This window comes from Leptinotarsa decemlineata, unplaced genomic scaffold (assembly GCF_025532065.1).
Source record: "Leptinotarsa decemlineata unplaced genomic scaffold, Ldec_3_MD MMD2_tig00000010_RagTag_RagTag, whole genome shotgun sequence".
Classification (NCBI taxonomy): domain Eukaryota; kingdom Metazoa; phylum Arthropoda; class Insecta; order Coleoptera; family Chrysomelidae; genus Leptinotarsa; species Leptinotarsa decemlineata.
The window spans coordinates 6,273,716-6,296,821 of record NW_027412538.1 but is presented as its reverse complement, the minus strand read 5'-3'; the positions used below and the strand labels follow the sequence as shown (position 1 = coordinate 6,296,821).

Below are 23,106 nucleotides of genomic sequence, written 5' to 3'. Positions count from 1 at the left end.
CACAGGATGTCAAGGACCTACACTTAGTAAGTTTCAAGAACCATATCAAAGAATTATTCAAGAACGGGGGTTATTATAGCTTAGATGAGTTCCTGCAAAGGGACGTCTTGATATAACTTGTTCTCACTGAATTTCACTAGTTCGGACTTCCATTGTCTACTATATAAAATGATTTGAAATCCCTGAAACAAGTAAAAAAGAATAATTAAAAAAAGGATAGTTGAAAATAACAATTATATTAAGCAACAATAACCTGAAATGAAATGATAGTGAAATAACCTACAAGTAAAAATATAATAATTGAATAAATAAAAATTAAAGGAATGAAAAAAGAAAATAATAAAACAATAAAAAGTGTAGAGATTCCAAGTCACGTTAGTTCACGACGTTTCGATTGTTGGTATCTACAATCGTCTTCGGGTGATGACTGGACTGATTCCTCCGAGAGATGACTATTTTATAGGTCGTTGAAATACTTTCACTTTCTCTACTTTCCATTTTCCGCTTCACTGATTCCGTGAGAGCTGACCGTTTTGGCGGGAGTTGGTCATTTTTCGTTTGATGATGGGTTTCCATATGTTTCGTATATCTACGCTGGCCTGGCTGAATACGTTGTTGGACAACATGTATGCGGCTTCCTTAAATTTTCTCCTGAACCAATGTTCCTCTCTGTGCAAGATCTCAGCTTGGGACCACTCGATGTTGTGTTGATGGGTCCAAACATGGTCTGCTATTCCTGATTTGCTGGTTTCTCCTCGCTGTGTGTGCCAATATAGGATTTTCCGCACTCACAGGGTATCCGGTAAATGCAATTCTTGGAATCGCAGTCCGCGTCCGCGCGTCCGCGTCCTCGCAATATAGGAAAATCCTATATTGGTGAAACTAATATAGAAACAATATTCGCATTGCCGAGCACAAGAAGCACACACAGCGAGGAGAAACCAGCAAATCAGGAATAGCAGACCATGTTTGGACCCATCAACGCAACATCGAGTGGTCCCAAGCTGAGATCTTGCACAGAGAGGAACATTGGTTCAGGAGAAAATTTAAGGAAGCCGCATACATGTTGTCCAACAACGTATTCAGCCAGGCCAGCGTAGATATACGAAACATATGGAAACCCATCATCAAACGAAAAATGACCAACTCCCGCCAAAACGGTCAGCTCTCACGGAATCAGTGAAGCGGAAAATGGAAAGTAGAGAAAGTGAAAGTATTTCAACGACCTATAAAATAGTCATCTCTCGGAGGAATCAGTCCAGTCATCACTCGAAGACGATTGTAGATACCAACAATCGAAACGTCGTGAACTAACGTGACTTGGAATCTCTACACTTTTTATTGTTTTATTATTTTCTTTTTTCATTCCTTTAATTTTTATTTATTCAATTATTATATTTTTACTTGTAGGTTATTTCACTATCATTTCATTTCAGGTTATTGTTGCTTAATATAATTGTTATTTTCAACTATCCTTTTTTTAATTATTCTTTTTTACTTGTTTCAGGGATTTCAAATCATTTTATATAGTAGACAATGGAAGTCCGAACTAGTGAAATTCATCACGAAACATTGTCAATCACCATCAAACAAAATTGTTCTCACTGCTTTTCCTTCCCATTTTTATGTTAAACCTTTTAATTGTATACATGTTGTTTCATAATAATTTGTCTATGATTTTGCATCAGTATGTCGCTTGTACTGTTTTGTATAGTGTCTGTTTTATTTGATAGGTATATATTAATTCATTTATATTTATATATTCATATATTGTTATTTTTATTATTGACATGTCTGATATCATAATGATCTGAAAGATGAATTAATACAACAACAACATGACAGTCTTCAGCAAATTTCTATTGAATTACATCACATTTATTAGTAATAATAATAATAATAATAATAGCGATTTCATTTTCCATTTTACATAATGAATAATTTGTTCCAACTCGAGTGATTATTGGCATAATAGATGGAATTCAGGTTTTTTCTCAAATGATATGGAACTATTGTTCATTATACAATTCAGCTGCTTTTCCACTCAACCTCATGTAGCCCGTATAACAGCACAAAAAAATAAACAAAAAAAAATTCAACATGTTCCGTTCCATCAATAAACTCATTTTCATATTCTTATCAAACTTATCTACCTATCTCTTTTGAACTGTTCGGAATTTCATTATAAATTTTCTATATCTGACAACTGTAAGATCTTTCACATCGTTGTGCTTTATGCAATGGGTGTGTTGAAAGCTCTTTAAACCTCAAGTTCAATGTATGCACATCAGTTCGGAATTAGACATATTCTGGTATTATAGTTTCAATTATACTCACTGGAAGAAAGTTCATGAATACTTCTATAGCTCCATCATGATATTTGTCATAAATTTGTTAGGATTCTGATAGGATGGTTAATGAAGTCGGTTTGGAACAGTTCCTTATAAGTTTTGTGCCACGTCAAATTTCGTTTGAAAACCGTCCAAATCAAACCAGAGACATCTCATTTTCTCTATCAAATCATGAGTTTCATCTTTCACAAACTCTTGAAAATCTATTTACTTACTTAGTGGATTTTTATTAGATCAGTGTTGTTATACTCAGGTAACGCATTTTCATCATAAAACTGCCCATTTCTTTGAATGGATAAGGGAGGGAGAGTCAACTTATCTTTCATTATCTTCGGATTCATATTCTTCATAAAAATTTTTTCGCCTATCTTGATGATTGAGTACTTGTTGAATCAATTTTTGCCCGATTTTTCGAAATCAGTAGTTTTCGCTGTGACAAATATGTTGCATATTCATTTTGCGTTTTCTGTTTCCAGAGATATAATCAAACAATTCAATACCTAATGATGGAATCAACTGATAATAGTTGATGTAAATTACTTTCCAAACTGAGATGCAGATATATATTCGGTAGGTACGTTACAAGTGAAAATATTAAAAACTGGAAATTTCACGAAAATATCAATTTCTTTTCAGAAAAATAATAACGTCTGATGAAAATAGATATAAACAATAACTTTTCATTCCAGAGTTTGATAATATTTATTTTGAAATAATATTATAGACGTAAATACCACAAAAAATATTTTAACAAATGGCCTGTATGTAGGTATACTTGCAGTTATTACTTTGTACAGTGCTGTACTCATCTTTTTACTATCTTTAGCGAGAAAGTCAAATCAGAATATCTTTAAAAACACAACACTTTATGAATTGTTTTTTTTTCTATTCGCAAAGAATAGACTCAATAATAGATGGATATTAAATGAATTTTTTATTTAAAATTGGTAAATTAGAAGAGAAGGCAATATCCGGAATGATTATAATGACCCTCATTTTTCGTCGATGCGACATACAAGCTTTTAATATCAAAAATTTTAAAAATTATTCATTCTATATTCGTAGTAATATCATCTTTTGGTGAATATAAATAGTTTTAGATGACAATTTAATTAATTAGGTGTCATGAAATAAACTCAATGTTTTTAACGATGTGTCGTATATTATTGTATAGTACATTATCAAAGTTCTTTCTGTTCCGAATAGTTGTGCCAATCAATACATATTCTCACCTCACAATAATTGTGACAGTTGACTATCAAATGTGAAGATTGAATAAGAAACTAAACTGATTGGAAAACCAACTATAATTCATCAATTCCAGTTCAGGTATTTTCAATAATTCTTTCTTCGCGATTCACAATCAACTTCAATAACTGAAAAGTGAAAATGAATAATTGTAAACATGAAGGAGCATAAAATTTGAGGTGAAAATATTGTAATTCAAAATTTTGACCAGAAAATAATAGAGTTTATTTCAAACAGTCAAGTAAGCCTTTTCCAAGGAGAGAAAAATTCGTCTTCACTTTACAGTCTGGCACGTCAATTTTATTATTGTAATATTCATATACGTGAAAATGAACATTGATAACAAAAAAAATATCTCAATTCTGGATAAATATTATTGAAATTGATACAAATTCCATTTTCCCTCGGGAGAAGTTGAGTCGATACATTTCATGACGAGTTATTTATTTCATTTACCATCGCAAGAGTTGAAGAATACAATATATTCGAGTTCGAGTGAAAAATAATTTAGGAGAATATACCTAAACAGAACAGGAAAGTCAAATTATTATTCATTTATATGAAGTACGTCAAGCAATTGATAAATAGCTTGATGAATATTTGGAAATCCAGTGGTAGAGACAACAAATAAATATGCTTCAAAATATTAAATTGTATATAAAATGAATGGAACAGTTGATGTCGATCGATATTGGCATGGAAATGATTGTGTGCAGTGAAAAATAAATTTGACGAGTGTACTATTTTATTCACCACCTCTGTCATTTGGTTTCACGTTAATTCATTCACATTAAATATCATTTAGGAATTTTCAGATCATTAAATATACAATTTTTTATTTAGCAATATATTTTCTTGATATGTGCATATATTTATTGAGTGCTTGACACAGAAAATATTACATAAAATGCTATATAATTGAATCGACCGAAATGAATAATAGAAATCAAAATTCATGGGCCAGCTTGCTGATTCAAACATTTCTTGTCAAGTGATCAGGCTAAAGATTTATAATTATAATTGTTTAAAATTTACTTTCATTTAAATATAGTTTTGGGACTCTTCATGAGCATGAAAATGAGCGTCTTTTGTTAAAAGTATATATCAACTCCATTAAAATGGAGTTGATATATACAACAGGGGAACCCTAGTGAAGTTCAACCATATTTATTTTATTATATATCGAAATTTTGTATCATTATTTGTATTGATATTCTGAAATAAATATTATTATTATTATTTTATTTACTTATATGTATATTGGTCAAACATCAAGACTTCCAAAGATAGGATTATCTACATCCTGCTTTCAGTAATCATGGTTTTGAAGAAGGTAAAAGAATGGACTCAAATAAAATCCTAAATATTCAACAATCTGAAGATTATTCATGGAAATGGTAATGTATTCAACAAACAAAGAAATTCCTCAATAGAAGGTCGGTTATTAACCACCTCAGCAAAATACATGCCTTTTTTGACATCAATAAAAATATACATAAATTTCAAAGTAGAAATATTTCTGAAATCTTACCAGAATAAATTTTACATCAATTTTGATGTAAAAGAGTTTCAAAAAACAAATTATATTACCTATTTATTAAATATAATCAAAAAGAGAGAAAGTTATAGTTTATTTCAATAATCAGTCACTACCCAATATTTTCCTTAATAAAATAATGAATTTCTCTTCACATAACTAAGAATTGTGAAGTTTTTATTATTAAAATTTTAAGTTTTTTGATAAACTTAGCATTGGGTTTTCTCATTGTTATCCATACTTCTACAGCAGATATCTCTCATCACACTTGCATCAAAACTATTCAAATTGTTCCATAGTTTCAACATGAACTCAAAACTGAATTCCAAGGTAGATGTCACTGTCATATTTCTTGCATCTCTCTTTCCTTGGTACCGAGACCATGGTCTTATACCGTTCAATTATATTTTAAACACATTCATATCTTTTATCAAGAAATTTTCTGTAATCATTATACCTCAGTGAGGATTCAAGCTTTTTTACTCAGTGACTCATCTGGTTATACTGACATGTATTATTTTTATGAATTTTACATCTTTTCGACACGATCAACATGAACAGTAAGTTTCAACTTTGTTTTGTTGATTTCAAAATTTTATTATTGCCATTGAAACCTTTTGTAGCTTTTTTCTGAGAATGATAATAAATTTTATCAAAATATTGGAATACCTTGTACCTACTATAAGAGTACATTTCCGTTCTTCTGTTCATCCAAAAAAGACTTTACAAGTTTTGTTTTTAACTAGTCAGCAAAGCTTGTCCTTCAACTAGTAGTTATCAAAAAGAGAATTCGCAGACACAGACAGTAAAAGGGTGGGAGGGCAATTTCACCTTAGTTGATTTGCTGCCTGTAAAAATTACTAAATTTTTCCATAGCATATTCTCTTGAAGGTTTTGAAGAATTTCAAATAAATAATAAATTTATATGACCTTTAGACAAAAAAGTTAGTTGACATTGACTTTTCTTGACTTTTGAAAAATATCTGATACTTTATAGGGATCTGCCTGAAAAATATATATAAATTAGGTATTTTGTTTCTATGAAAATTATTCAACAAAAAATGAATGTCAATATTCACCCCAACGGTATCAATATCAACTTTGTTCTCTCATTCAGAAAATCATAAATTTCCAATAATACGTTGCCTGAAAAAAATGTCCCACCTGGTTCATTGTCAAATTTTCCCTGCGCCTCGGCGGTGGAGAAGAAAACCACACAAAAAACAACCACTTGTAACAGCATCATCACAAAGTTATGTCGTTCACAAAACCCTTCAAAGTTTGTCACCATCTCCTAAAAACTTCCCAACTCCCAATACCGATAGTCACAAAAAATCCTCATACAGACATAATACGCGAACACGAAATTGCCACAATCTCGATAAAAAAGCTTGAGAATCGAATCTCCGCGGAACTTACGTATATCGAAGCTTCGATAAAAGCGCCGTGAAATGCTGCCAACCCAACGGACGAATTGCCACTGCTGGCGCTAAGACGGTAAGCGTGCGCCCGGCCAATAGCTCTGCAGATCCGATACGCACCGAACGCCTACGAAGTTTTTCTGTTTTTGTTTTCCGTAGCGGGGCGTCAAGGAATTCGGTTTTCAGTATTTCAGAAAAGCTTTCGGGACGATGAAGGAAGCTGCTTACTGGGTTTTCAAATAGAGAAAATATATAATCTTAAGTCATTGTCACTCAATATTGTTATAGTTTGGTACTGAAGTATGATTTTTTTTCCAGAATAGATGAAGAATATTTTTTTCAGATTTCCATCTACCGCGCATTTTCGTATTAATGATGTTGGCAGAGTTGCTTCCCAACACAATTATCAGATTAACGTCCCATATTTGAAACACCCACGTGTAGGTACGAGATTCTTTAACAATTCACAGAAATCATTCGTGAGGACTACGGTGCAAACGACATCTAGTTTTGATAATTCGAACATCGATTATTGCCATTAATAACAGAAAATACAAACTTTCAGAAATCCATCGTTCTATTTATGACAATATTGTTTTACGGAACTATTCAACACTTTATCGAATGAACTAGTGAGTATCAGAAAAAAGTTTTCTGTGCACAATTTTCTATAATGTCAGAAACTAGCGAAAAAATTACAAATTATACTCAGAATCAGTCAATCAGTCAAAAAATTCATATGTGATGTATATACAGGGCTATTCAAATTCGTTTCTGTACATGGGGATCTCGTAAACGATAAGAGATAGGTTAAATCGTGGCAAAGTTGTGTATTTTAGAGACCTATTTAATGATGTGAAAGAATCGAATATAGCTCTTTTGGTTCTGGAGATATACAGGAAAAACGAAAAAATCCCAAATTATTTTTTTGTCTTTATCTTCTTTATTCGCAGACATATTGAAAATCTGTCCACATTTTGCTATTGGCACTTGATGTGGATATCCAACCGACTTGGGCCACCCCCATCTTTGAATTTTTAAATACGGACCTGTATTTTTTGTTGTAGTTCTTGGATCGTAGACGTTCACTCCATACTGGGAAATCAAATTCAATTTTATATTTCGGGATGTTTCGGTAATATTCGATTATAATTGTGTGAATCATTCTCTATTAAATTACGGCCCTGGAAATTGATTGACTGATTTGAATAAAAACATAATAGCAACTATCACGTCTCTCTATGTATCGCAGAGTTATTCGAGAGTTTTTTTTTAGTTTTAGGTACATATTCATATTTTTTCCATTGCTCTGAGCGTTTCCTACAATGAACTTCGAATGAAAAAACCTTTAACAATTATTTGACACATATCTACATCAAAAATATATTATATGTATTTTAATAAGCATACAAACCTTGGACAGTAATAATAACATCCGAAACGAACACTATAATCATTTTAATAAAATTTGAAATGAAGTAATTTATACAGGTATCCAAAAAAATTATTGGCGCAATGAATGTTCGAATTGGAGTCCTTCCATTTCGAGCCATTTTTAAACTTGGTTTTTCATATTATTTATTGCCCTCAATACACTTATATGCTGCATTGTTGCGAAATCATTCAAAATACTCAATCTCGAGTCTTCAACATTTTCTATCTCTCTGCCAGCGCAAATCCTATTTTTCAATATCCCCCATAGAAAATGGTCTGAAAAAGTAAGATCTGGTGATCTTGCAGAGCGTCTTATTGTCCCATTATTTGTCTCGAAATGTAAACACTTTCGAACATTAATTGTACAATTAATTATTTTGTGTATATAATTTACTTACTTCATTTCAATTTTCATTATAATTATAGTGTTGGTTTCGGATGTTATTACCCACACAGCACTAGATATTCATGGAATATTCCCTGTATATCATGAAACGAACGTATATATTCCAAATATTCATAGAATATTCTTGGAATATATACATGCCTTTAGAATATTCATTGAATATGCTTGAATGAATATGGCAGGATTATTCCCGAAAGAATGTGCATAGAATGTCTATAAATGGATTATTCTCCCTTGAATATTCTAAGAATATTGTCGATCGAATATACCATATGGTATATTCTTAGAATATATCCCCACGGTATATTTTGGAATATTCTATACAATGGAATTTTGAATTATCTTATAATAACGTATTCAAATAATTCAATATTATTAAAAACAAAAATATTTGAAGATCTTAATCGAATGCATAACGTAATGTATATAACCCTGATAGTGTCAACCAGTTTTTGAACTCAACGCGAAGATTCTGGATGAATTGCTCCAACAGCAACTGTTGAAAACGACAAAAAAATTTGAATGGGCCAATAAATGAACCAATTGCATCAATAAATTGGTTAATTCTCATCCTTTTTGTCTTTTTGTATTTGAAATTATTTAATTACAAAGTGAAAAATCCTGGAAACAGAGAAATGGGGAAGTGAATAATTGGAGTAAACGTTTCTCATTGGTCAATTGAAGTGTAGCGCGAGACAGTCGAATAAGCTCTGTGAAAGCGGCTGTCCCTTAATGCATGGTACATTTGCGTTTTCGTTAAATTCGACATTTGATTCAACATGGCGGTTGACGTGGCAGGTTCGCGTATGTAATGCATGGTGTGTTGGTGTTATTATCAAAGTATAATTCTGTCACGTTCAGTGTACCATTTATAATTTGGGGTTGTCCAATTTGCAGTACAGCGAATAGTTTGATTTTGGATCTTCAAACAGGAGAGTTGCATCTATTCAGTCTTCAAGAAAAGTAAGTAAAATGCAATAGTATCGATAGTAAAGTCAGGGTGATTAACCTACTATACCTCATTTTAGGTTCGAGGAGAGTTGGTGTGTGGGATTTGTTGGTTTGAATAAGTACATGTTTGAACTAGAGTGATTTCAGTTGTGTATCTTCAATAGAGAAAAGTAAGTGAATGACACATTCTTTTGTATCATTTGTTTTCATAATTTTCATCACTCGTTTTCAAGATAGTATCAATTTGTCCAAAAGGAAACAGAGTGGTACCTGGTACAGGCAGGTGCGCCAAGGAACTGAAAACGTAATGATTACTTTTCAACAAGACAATGCAAGTTGCTCTCCAAGTCATAAAATGTTGTAAATGTTCATGAGTAACCTATGCGAAAAATATCTATTTGATTTTTATTCCAGTTTTATTGTGCCACTTTCAAATAGTGATAATGAACGTTAATGTACATTTTGTTCCAGGTATTACTATTGAAACACTGGCTGATGCATTGTTGGACAAATATAAGGAAAACTGTTCTGGTGAGCAAAGTTTGAATAACTTTAAGTAAGTGAAATTCATTGAAGAACCCATCATACCACTCATTTTGAATACTTCATTTGTGGGTTCATTTTTCTAAGTGAGAAACCTAACCTAACCTATTTCTTGATGTAATACACTTTTTCTTTTTCAATGAAATGATATATTTATTATTTTTCAATTAGTGCTGATGAATTCACAGAGTTGTTATTTTAGTATATTTTTAGTATACATTTGTTTGAGAGTAGGAATATCCTAATTTGAATACATTTCTAATATTTGTAATATGACAGTATTCAGGAATATTTTATTCAGTGAATAAATATTTTGAATTAGATTTTTTATTTTTAATATTGGTTGAAACGTCAAATATTTCAGTGTATATTGTTTTTAAAATATATTTCAAATTTCTAGAATATTCATAAAATATATTTAGAGAATATTCTATGGTGTTTCTCTATTGTATATTCCTACAATAAACTAAGAATATCCTGAATATTTTATGAATATTCCTCGGGTTCTATTCCTGGAATATTCTTAATAGAATATACCTTAGATATTCTAAGAATATTATAAGATATTCCAAGAATATTCCCAAGGAATATTCTTAAAATATATCAAAGGTTCGCCAGGAGCACTTCCAGGGAATATTCTCCAGAAGATATATATATATATATATATATATATATATATATATATATATATATATATCCATGGCACATTCATAGCATAATACAATATCCTTAAATGTATATTCATGAAATATACCTGGAATATCTATTGCTATGTGGGTATTGCTATAATTTTTTTTTCTTCTCATCAAAACACATATTATATATTTTTGTGTTAGTTATATTTCAGATAAACATAAAAGATTTTCTTATTCGAATTTCACGCTTAGAGCAATGGAAAAAATATGAATAGTCAGGAAAAATAACTCCCAAAAAACTCTACGGTACATAGGGAGACTCAGTATGAATTGAACGTCTACGATCCAAAAACTACAACAAAAAATACAGATTCGTATTTAAAAATTCAAAGATGGGGGTGGCTCAAGTCAGATGACACCCTATAAAAAAAATTCATGGATATATTCTGAGAGCCCACATCGAGTGCCAATAGCAAAATGTGGTCAGATTCTCAATAAGTCTGCAAATAAAGAAGATATAGGCAAAAACATAATTTGTGATTTTTTGTTTTTTCCTGTATATCTCCAGATCAAAAAAAGCTATATTCAATTTTTTCACATCATTGAATAGGTCTCTAAAATACGCAACTTTGCCTTAATTCAACCGACACTCTATCTCTTATCGCTTACGAGATCCCCATGTACAGAAACGAATTTAAATAGCCCTGAATAATATCAATCACATAACATGTTATATTCGGAGTAGCAGAGTTGAGACGTTGGAAATGTTAAAAAATTGGGATATGTTATTTAGAAAATTTCTAAAATTCATTTAGTTCTTGTAACAAAATATCAGAGATCAATGACCTTCGAAAAAAAATCTCTAAACATCCATCTACCCCAACTGACTACACCGTTGGTTCTGGTAAATGCCTGCCGCAAAACAACTATATTCCCGGAATATATCACGCTGGATATTGAATTATATTCTTCAGACATTCATGCATACTACAAACTCAAGGAATGCTACTGGTTGAACATATAATACAGATGGGAGCTCCATTCGTATGCATTCACAAACAATCTTCTCTTCAGCTCTGTTACATTTATTTATTTTCCGTTCCGGAATACATTCTGAAAATAGCATAAACATATCCTTGCCCCAGAACAAAACCGCGATGTTTAAAACAAAAATGTATCTTCAAGTCTGCCAGAATATATAACCCTCTTTCTCCCTGATGAATTTGAAGTTTTCTATAATAATGAATTGAAATATAGGTTCATTGAAAAACCTTATAGGTACTATGCATTCAATGTTATAACTATAACAGTGACTGTAAATAAGGAACAATACAATACCTGGGCTGAAAAGTCACGGGCCTAAGAAAGAATACGCATTTTTCTGTTCAAGATTGGCTTCATTCCTCAACGTCATCTCCATCTAGAGCCATACAATCATTTTTAGCGCCGGTCTAACATTTCAATACCACTTTTGTAAAACGATTTATCTTTTGCCTTAAAATAGGCATCTGTTTCAACAATAACCTCTTCATTCGAGGATAATTTTCACCGGTGAGCAATTTTTTGAGGTCTGCGAAGAGCCAGTAGTCGCTGGTTGCCAAATCTGGCGAATATGGTTTATGCGGGAGTAATTCGAAGCCCATTTCATTCAATTTTGTCATCGTTCTCATTGATTTGTGACACTGTGCATTGTCTCCATAAAGCAGCACATTTTATTTATTCAAATGATGTTGGTTTTTCGCAATTTCGCCCTTCAAACGCTCCAATAAAGCTATATAATATTCACTGTTGATGGTATTTCCCTTCTCAAGATAGTCGATGAATATTACACCACGCACATACCAAAATACCGACGCCATCACCTTTCCAGCCGATTGTTGTGCTATCGGGTGCTTTGGACTAGGTTCACCAGTTGCTTTCCACTCAGATGACGATCGTTTCGATTTCGGAGTGAAATGATGGATCTATGTTTCATACATTGACACATATCGACGAGCAGTGAGCTCGCGCGGCACCCACTTTCAATAGAGGTTTCTCATAGTGGAATGCTCTGCCTCATCCGCTGCGTTCTGCATCATCGGTGTCTCTACGATCAGGTTTGAAGTCAGCAAACCAACTTTGTTTTGTTGTTTCTAACGGAGCGAAGTCCTTATATCACTTTTCAAGCCATTGCTTTGCTTGAACGGATTTTTTCCCATCATGAAGCAGTGTAAGTTCAAAACACGGAATTATTTTTGATCCATTTTTTGACAATAACAAAAGTAATATCACTCTGAATCATCATATGCAGAGACTCCAACTGTAAGAAGACAGTGTGTGTCGCTTCTGTTTGGAAAATGATGAAACAGCAAAACCTATACTTTTTTCCTGCCCCACTGCGGACCGAATCAGGTTTTCAGAGTTTGGTAGAATCACACTCCTACCATCAAACCTAAAAGATCACTCACCATATGAACTTATCGGAATCGTCAAGAAGTTGGGTTTCTGTACTATTAGTAGAGTAGGGAGGGTGAGTGTGAGCCCACAGCACTTATGCCACATGTGACCTTCCGAAGAATTGTCCTTCTAGGTCATCGTCCATCTTGTCGTTTCCAGGAAGGTGAACAAGTCGAGAAGACTCGCCAAACAGACACTCTCTTAGTGACGATAACTCCGGGTACTCGCATAGGACATGTCTGACAGTCTCGTCTTTCTGTTTACACATCTTGCATAGAGGTGTGTCCACTAGCCCCATATTATGGAGGTATTTTCTCAGTTGACAGTGGCCAATCAGAAATCTCACTGTTAAGCGTAGATTTTTCCTGGTCATCGCCAGATATTTCTTCGGCGCCAGCTTCCCAGGGTCGCCCAGGATAATCCTGGCACGATTGCATCTTTTGATTCCATCCCATTTCTTCAGGGATTGAACACGGGTGTGACTAGTTCCGCAATTGTCGAAGTCATCAGGCCGTGGGTGTCACTGGGTCCTAAAATTCTCAGTCCAGCCGCTTCCTTGGCTAAAGAGTTGGCAATGCGATTACCTTTACTCCTGTCCCCTTTAACCCACCTCAGGATAATGTTATTATATTCCGAAGCTTTGGCTCTTGGTGGCACTCTAGTACTAGCCCTGAGGTAACACGTTGTCTGTTCAAGGCTAATAGGGCTTGTCTGCTGTCAGTGCAGATTTTTATGATTTTGCTATAAATTCCTTTCCTGGTTATTTCTTTTGTGGCGATTGAGATACCAGCCAATTCTGTGTGGACCACGCTGGTATTTTTTCCCATTCACCACTCAACCCTTAGGCTTAGTGATCTAGAGTACACTCCACATCCTGAGCCTTCTTTGGTTTTTGAACCGTCTGTATATATGCGTATTGCATTTGTAGCATCTGACTCTGTATTTTGTTTTATTTGTATTTTGTCGGGGGTTTATTAAACACAAACCAGGGTTCAATTGCATCACTGGTTGCCTGCAGCAGAGGTTACGCAGTAAGCGCTTCCCGCCATAGGTTCAGCCTCAATTGATCATTCCTACTTCGAGGTTTACACCAGCCTTGCGCAATCCTAACATGGCCATTAACGCAACCTCCTCAACGTACAGGTCCAGAGGGGTCAGATCCAAGAAGCTGGGTCGAGTTTGAATAGGTGTTAGCCACAATAAACCCATGCGGGTTGCTCTGGAGGGTTGAATAGGCCCACTCACTTTTGACCCAACCTTACCTAATCTAGTACAATAACTCACAAACTTATGAGAGGAATATCATGAAATTTCAACAGATTTTTGTTTAGTACTAACTAAAAAGCAGTGAATACAATAGGACTGTCGCCGTCGGTGTGCTAGACTCGAGACTTATCAGCCCTTGTAGTGATTGATCAATAATGTACCTACGTATTTCTCAACATTTTTAGGTGATCAATTTGAACTTCTCATGCTCCAACCCTCTTTCATTCTTTGCCGTCAGTTTCATAATCTCTTTTTATGTGTATTCGCTTTCAAGACAATGAAGCGGTTCATTATTATTATTATTGAATAAATCATGACAAAGTGTATGCTGAGTAGATGCAGCTTTGTATTCTTGACTGAAAATTTCAAACCTTGCTTTTTGAGTATACAAAGGTTCGTTACACTGAAATGTTCTTGAATGTTTATTTTCGATCTAGAGAGTTTCGTTATCAATTTTATTTTTGCGATGTTTTATCAAAGAAAATAATAGTTTTGACATATTCTCCTTGTTGATGTATTAGCCAAGATTTATTGAGCTACAACTATCCAACGAATTTCAATAATTCCGATAAAAGTATTCATAAAGTATGCGTATAACTTTCAAATGCCAGAATGTGTCTTCAAAATTATAAATAACAACAACACGGTTTTCCATGGTGATGAATGTCAAATGAAAGAGAACGACGGTACACTATAACTCCCATTTTATTCAATTATTTTCATTGATGAGATAAGATCAGTCTCCAAATCTCATAAAGAGCACGAATCTAATAGCATTAGTATCAGATTGAGATATTCTGATTCAAACCTGTTAAATAAAGACAGGTGGGCTATCTATATAAACATAATATCCCGTGTGGAACGAGATTTCTGACTTTTACAGTCTACTTCCAAGAGAATGAGCACCTTCTTTCATTCAAATATTCAAATGAGACTGACCTGTCCTAATAAAGTTTCAAAGTTACTGTAGTGATTTCAACAAGAATGATATTTTCAGTAGAATATGGATGTTCACTCCAACAGAAATAGTGATTATCCGTTGAGAAGTCTTTATATTTTTCAAGAACGTCTCACTAAAACAGCAAAGAATGGCGATTATCCCAAATTACCTCTGAATCGAATATAATAGATAGATAGGTAGACTACGGTATATAAAGGTACATTAGTAGGAACTCGTTGGTACAGGATATAGATGAACAGCGTAACTGAACAAAAACACATATAAATAAACAGTACCAGTTGAAATATACAAAAAAATTTGTACAGGAAAGGAAGTGAATATAATATACATACAATTTCACAAAGAAAGTGAACATAAAATATGCATGATATTATGAAAGTTCAAGCACTGAGGTTGTGGCAACATATTCCTATATACTATAATAACTTTTTTATTAGATAGTCCTTGATTTCCTTTTTGAAACTTGGCGAGGGTAAATGTATGATACAGGATGGTAGAATATTTTATAGATTGACATCGAGTGAGTTCTTAAAGGATTTTTGTATATTGAATCGGTAAGTTTTCAAAAATTTAGCACACGAGTATTATATCCGTGAATTGTTTTTTTCCAGGACAAAATACAAGTACTACAGAAAAATTCTTGAGCCGCTCTGAAAGTGGTGACTGTGAGGAAGTAGCGATTCACATTGGACTTGAATCGCTGGGGATTAAATCCATTTGGAAAAACTTTCTCAGGAAGTTTATTCCACATAAAAAAGTTCTCAAACAGCAAATTTCTAGGTGCACTGAGTTGAATCTCAAACCGATGAGCAGCTACATCCCGTTGCGAATTTCTGATATGTACCGCTCTTGGTGGAATCAAACGTGCCAAGTCACTTGAACACTTCCGTGAAAGTATAGAAAAGAGACAAATTCACAAACTTTATTCGATGTTTCAGGCTATCAAGGTTGCAAGTGATGTTTGCGTCTCCGATTAGATGAATTGCTCTTTTCCGGATTGAATCCAGCAGCTTCAGGGTATGATTAGGGGCGGAGCTCAATATATGAGTACAATACTCCAAAGAAAGTCTGATTTGAGCTTCATAAAGCTTCAAAAGTTGCTAAGGTGTGTACACTTTTCTGGTTCGAAATAGTGTTTCAAGCTATTGAGAAGCAGTCTTTGAAATTCCAGCGATATGATTGTGACAAGACATAATGGTGACCATTTTAATCTCCACTTTGGAGACATTTTTATTTTTGAAGAAAACCGATGCCTGGGTTTGACTCCAATTCGAAATCACTTCTATATCCTCATTAAGATATGCAACCTCCTGCTGCAAATGAAGATGTGCATCCGCAGCCGATGTCCTGGAATCCAATAGAATAATGAGACAAGTGTGCTGTGATCAGCAAAGCAGTACATTGAATTCTTAGTTTTTTCCAATGAGTCCTTGATATTCAATAAAAAGAGGGTTGATCGCGTTGAGACTTGGTCGAAAATCTATTTATATTCTTGTGTATTTTGAAGAGTGTCTGATATAAAAATAGATGGTAATATCAAAATGCCAAGTCTTCTGAAAAATGACCTGCATAAATCGCAGAAACCTGCGTTTGATATAATTCTAATTGCACGTTTTTTAATCCTGAAAACTTTTGTGTGGCATTGGAGGAGTTGCCTCAAAGTAGAGTTCCATAGCTAGCAAGAGAATGTAAAAATGCATGATAAGCTGGGAGAAGAGTATCCACACTAACTTTCTCAATTGCCAAAGTTAAACACATTTTCGAGAGCTTCTGGTTTATAACCTATATGAGGTGGTCAGTTCAAAGCGTCCTCGAGAATGATTCCCAGTAAATTGACAGTTTTCACACAGAAATATTATTAGTAGTCGAGAAAATTCATTTCTTGAGTTTTTTCCTTGCTGAGTATGAGAAGGTTTGAATCGAACCGCGATTCAGCTTATCTTTCTGCAAGTGTCATGGCTGCAAGCAGTTTTTGACAGTTGTTGTCAGAGCACAAGATCAATGTCTCATTAGCAGTAATGACACATGTGTAAGCTGATAGTTTATAGAAGAGATCGTTTACATAAACTATGAATAGAAGAGGTCTCAGCACGCACCCTTGAGGAACTCCGAACTCATACTATTATGGTGAAACTCATCACATTTTTGGAGTCCTGCTTCGCGACATACAATTTTTTTTAATTTTTCCACGGACACTAAGCACCAAGAACAATAAAAGTCAAAAATTTTGTTATGTTACACTTGAGGCAGCGATTTTATGTACACAGTATGGAGGACTAGTTTTTGAAAGAACTCCGTATAATGCATTTCAATTATTTTTTTTCTAATAACTATATAGACTTTATAATCCAGAACACTGTGAAGTGAAAAGCTTCTTGAGTAGAGCACATAGATTAATCATCATCAGGGAGGTGTTATTAATTTCCATCGAGTAACGGGTCAGTGCATTAATGTCAGGTTTTCACTATCATACACTCTATGGTAGATGATGGATTTTGCATGAACACGGCATATATTTACCTTTTGATAAGGAGTTCCGTTTATGTTTATTTCAAGCCTCTGCAAAATTCGTGAGATACCTAGTGATATTACCCATTCCCCTACTTGATTTCTTCATTGTTTACTTTTCTATAGTTTATTTTGGATCACAAAGAGAATAACTTGGCCAAGGAATGTACCTTATTATTCGCTTCATGCTATACATTTTTTCTGACTTTAGTCGAAATTTTGTATGCACATCTTTCCAAAATTAAAGAAGATGGAATTGTATTATTATTCTATTTGGATGAAGCTCATATCACTAGTTACTATATTCATTACCCATTCGAAATGTCGGTTATTGGAAAATAAACTAGTAATGAAAAAGCTTGATCATGATTGCCCGTTTTTATGAGTCTACCTCTTACTGTGACATCTCAATGAATACTGATTCAATTCAAACGAAATGAGTGCCATTTGAATCAGTGCGCTTTTGCCAACAAAATACATTTCGATTAATTCCGTCAGCATGAACATTGTGTGCTAGGGATTCGATGAAGTTGACGAAGGCCGTCTTTCACTTGGTCCCGATTGGCTAAGGTTCTACCGATGAGGAAATTATCCAAGTGTTTGAAAAGTTGGTAGTCAAATGGCCAGAGGTCTGGGAAATATGGTGGGTGAGGCAGAACTGCGACGCCCAATTCTTTCAATATTCGGACAGTGATTTGGGAAACGTTAGAACGAGTGTTGTCGTGGAGCAAGATTGGAACTTTTGTTTGAAGGTGATTGACAATGTTTCGTGATGAATTTCGCTAGTTCGGACTTCCATTGTCTACTATATAAAATGATTTGAAATCCCTGAAACAAGTAAAAAAAAATAATTAAAAAAGAATAGTTGAAAATAACAATTATATAAAGCAACAATAAACCTGAAATGAAATGATAGTGAAATAACCTACAAGTAAAAATATAATAATTGAATAAATAAAAATTAAAGGAACGAAAAAAGAAAATAACAAAAAATAAAAAAATTTTTTTCTTTTTTTTTTTATTTTATTTTTTTTTTTTTTATTTTTGTTATTTTTTTTTCATTCCTTTAATTTTTGTAGGTTATTTCACTATCATTTCATTTCAGGTTTATTGTTGCTTAATATAATTGTTATTTTCAACTATTCTTTTTTAATTATTCTTCTTTTTTACTTGTTTCAGGGATTTCAAATCATTTTATATAGTAGACAATGGAAGTCCGAACTAGCAAAATTCAAGATTGGAACTCTTTTGTTGAACAGTACCGGCTGCTGCTGACACAGTTTTCTGTACATTTCGTCGATTTCCTCACAATAGGACTTTGCTGTGACGGTTTGGCTCGATTGCAGAAATTTAAAGTGAATCACACCATCAGCTGACCACCATACTATAACCATAGTCCTTCTTGGTGAGTTTTTGCCTTCGAAAAGTGCCTGTGTGGCTCATCGTGACGAACCGATTAAAAAAAGATCGTTTTGGTTACGCAAAAGCGAAGAGATACAGACCTCGAAATTTTTGTAGATCATTCATATCGTGGGACACCTCTTTTCGAGTTATTTGACCTTCCCAATATATTTCAAACCATCAAAAACGTCCTAGAAGCTGACGCTCAGTTCTTCCACTATCAGACACACCGTTTCTGATGGGTCAGTCTCCACCAGGGTCCTCAAAGACTCGTCATGGATAACTGCAAGTTGATCATTACTGGGCTCATCTCTGAGTCTGAAAACTCTTGAACGTAATTACGCATACGTCGAACCGTGCATTTATCAACACTATGATTGCCAAATGCCTGGTTGATTTTCCTATTTGTTTCGGCAGCGCCCTCCGTGGGTATTGGTAATTCAATCAGCCTCATGATGATTGAGAAATGATAATTTATTTTGGGGAAGCATCAGTTCGTGTTTTTATTGTTGAATGAATCGCGACTGTCTGAAGTCTGTCACATCTATATGTATATGCATTATTTATCATTGAACCTTCTTCTAATCATAACGTTGGATGCCACATTTGGTAACGTTGGATTAAAGATGCCGATCAATTACTAGCGCCGATTAATTACTGTAGATGAAACTTGGATACACCATTATACGTCCGACACAAAAATACAGTTCAAATAGTGAACTGCAGAAGAAGAACCAGTTCCAATAAAAGCAAAATCTGTTTTTTCGTCTGGGAAAGTGATGGCGATTATTTTCTGGGATAGTCATGGAGTTATTTAAATCGATTAACTTCAGGAAAAACATTACAGGAGCATACTACGCATCATTACTTGACAAGTTGATGGCAGAACATGCGGAAAAACAGCCGAATTTGCAGAAGAAGGAAATCCTGTTTCATAAAGAAAACAGAAGAAGACCCAGGACAGAGATATCAACCTGCCTAGGAACCTATGCGAATGTATTCCAAGCGGAAATTTACGCTATTGAATTGTGTGCGGAAAGATTTGAAGAATTTAACCTCATACACAAGTCAATGAAAATATTCTCGGACAGTCAAGCGGCGTTGGAAGCTCTTGGCTCCTACCGAGCAGCATCTAAATTGGTAGCAAATTGCCAAAAACGAGTCTCCTCGATAGCAAGACTCACCAGCTTGTCTTTGGTCTGGATTCCTGACCATATTGGCTTGGAAGGCAATAAGGCTGCTGACTCCCTTGCAAAGAAGGGTGCTGCTAGCAGCTTCAACCAGAACCTGTCATCGCTTTATGCTTTGCCAAACAAATATTGAACACCTGGATGGCAAGAAGATTTATAGACTTCTGGCAGAATCTTTCAGGATTGGCTCACTCCATGGCGTTTATTCACCTTTAAAAGCCTGATACCAAACAGTTGCTTGAATGTGGATACATCACATTTGGTTATATTGATACCCGCTCTTTGAAATGTAGATAACAATGAAACAGTTGTTGGACTACAGTAGGGATGAACTACTATGTATAAAAGTCCTCCTTACAGGTTACTGTCATTTGAATCATCATATGCAGAGACTCGGACTGTCGGAAGACAGTGTGTGTCGCCTCTGTTCAAAAAATTATGAAACAGCAGAGCAATTACTTTGTGCCTGCCCCGTTAAGGACCGAATCAGGTTTTTAGAGTTTGGCAGAGTCGTACTCTCAGCATCTGACCTGAAAGACCACTTACCATACAAAATAATCGGCTTCGTTAAGAAGCTGGGTTTAGTGTGTCGACTGTAAATAGGTGTGAGCCACAATAAAACCTTGCGGGTTGCGGCGGAGGGTCGGATATACCCACTCACTTTGGACCTAATCCAACCTAACCTAACTATTTGGACGGGTTACAGAGATAGGATCATCACTGGAAGAAGTGTGTAAAGTTAAAAGGAGACTATATTGAAAAATAAAAAAATCTAAAAAAAATGTCTTGTATCTTTGTGAGGTCAAAAACTATTCAGACCAATCTCGTAAGCTTCCTTATACTCGAAATTTAAAAGTTGGTTCTTTTATTATTTCACTGAATTCATCCTTCAAAGAACTGTGTAGTCTCACCAATGACTACCACCATGAACGTAATTTCATTCTGTTACAGTCAATTAATTCTTACGTAACTGACTTTATACTGGGAAGATTTTATCATTATGTGGGAACTATAGTTTATGTTATATGGTTCCATTCAATTAGTTGAAACTAGTGTCCGGTTGGTAGCTAAAATGGAAATTAGTATGTAAACATAATTTATGGTTACAAATGTCCTTTTATGGACACCATCTTTGTTGCAATACCTGATCAACTTTGAATACCTCTTTAGGAAAAGCATATGAATATAGCATGAAGTCAATCTTGTCTTTGATGAGTTTATAAAATGATACATTTTGAAGAATAGTCTGGGTTAGCTCCACTTTATCGATCATAATAGGTATACATTTCGAAACCTACCTAGTTATTGAGGAATACCATTTGATTTTCAGTTTCAGCTTTTAATATGTGTAATTTAATTTTAATTGAATAGTTAGGGTGTCAATAATAGTTCACAATTCACACAACATTACCATCATATGCTTACACCTGTTGCTTCGACACATTGTGTCATCTTCTGAGCGAGTCATACATTAACTTAGGTATATCATCTTCTTCAATAATGAAAGTTGCATTGGTAGGTAGTGAGAGGTATCAACGGGCATTTGGGAAGTTAATAATACTATTATTGATGATTGGAGAATCAAAAATATTTATCTGACCATTCAAAACAACGTTGTTTTTATCAACAAGGTATTTTTATTATTTCTATAGATTCCAAAATATTTAATTTGAGTCTTGTACTTGAAGAGAGTAGGTACATAAAATTTGTATAACAATTTTTTTCACAAGCACCAAAAAAGTTACAATATTGAAATTAACCTGACATTTTGTACTACCAAAAAGACACTTAGCCAGAAGTTCATTTGGTTTACCCCATTGTTGTAAGGGGTGGAAAACGAAACCCCTAAAATTTATTTCGAATGTAACTTCCTGTCTTTGTATTTGTTTACCATATAAAAATGTATTTCCTATAGCCTGTTTCATTCTAAACAAAAAATGTCTCTTGGGTTTTTTACCTAAAATAAACTAGTTATTTCAGGAACAACTACAGTGATACATCGTCATAAATGCGAAAATACGAAATTAATCTATCTAGTAGGTCGCTATTAGCGATAGTGACAATTGAATTGGTATGACGCTATCAGTTTGTGAATTTTCGAAATTGAATTAATACTAATTGTGTGTTGTTGTTCTGTTCTCAATTCGTTACTTTAATAATTCACTTATTATTAAAATGGCATACACAAATGAGGAAATGGCTGAAATGCATTACGTTTACGGTCTGTCGTAGGGGAATGGGTTAGAAGCTTCTAGAAGATTTGCTGAAATGTATCCTCAAAAGGAACAACTCGTATACCGTTACCATCAGCAACGAGTACAGGCCCTGTTACCGCGAGACTTTCCGAACCGTCTTGAATTGTGAAATTGGATGCTGGAAATGATCAGAAGAAATTGTGACTTTCTGAAGACGATAGAATTCACAGACGAAAGTAGTTTTTTTCGGGACAAGATTATTAATTTCCATAAGTACCACTTATGGGCTGATGAAAACCCTCTCGCTATTGTCGAAACTAATCATCAAGAACAGTTTTCTCCTAATGTGTGTCTCGGAGTTATTGGGGATGATTTAATTGGGCCTCATTTTCTACCTCCTCGATTGAATGGTGAGGCATACGTTCAATTTTTAAGAGAAGTGCATCCAGTACTGCTGGAGGAAGTTCCTTTGGGCGTCAGAAGGGATGTGTTTTTAATGCACGATGGGGCTCTCGCCCATTTTAGTCAAGTAGCACGGCAGCATTGAACTGAAACATATGCAAATCAGTGGATATGTCGAGGAGGACAACAGAACTGGCCCGCTCGATTCCAGGATCTCAATC

General features: G+C 34.3%; 1 protein-coding gene across 3 annotated transcripts in view; it reads right to left on the bottom strand.

Moving 5' to 3' along the window:
• The window catches only part of LOC111507349 (nephrin), an 862,168-nt gene extending 855,563 nt beyond the window's left edge, over nt 1-6,605 (bottom strand). For all 3 annotated transcript variants that reach the window (XM_074171299.1, XM_074171300.1, XM_074171301.1), the window contains exon 1: nt 6,301-6,605. In XM_074171299.1, coding sequence (XP_074027400.1) covers nt 6,301-6,427 — 127 coding nt within the window. In that variant the 5' untranslated portion in view covers nt 6,428-6,605. The remainder of the gene's footprint in view (nt 1-6,300) is intronic.
• Between the last annotated feature and the right edge of the window lie 16,501 nt (nt 6,606-23,106).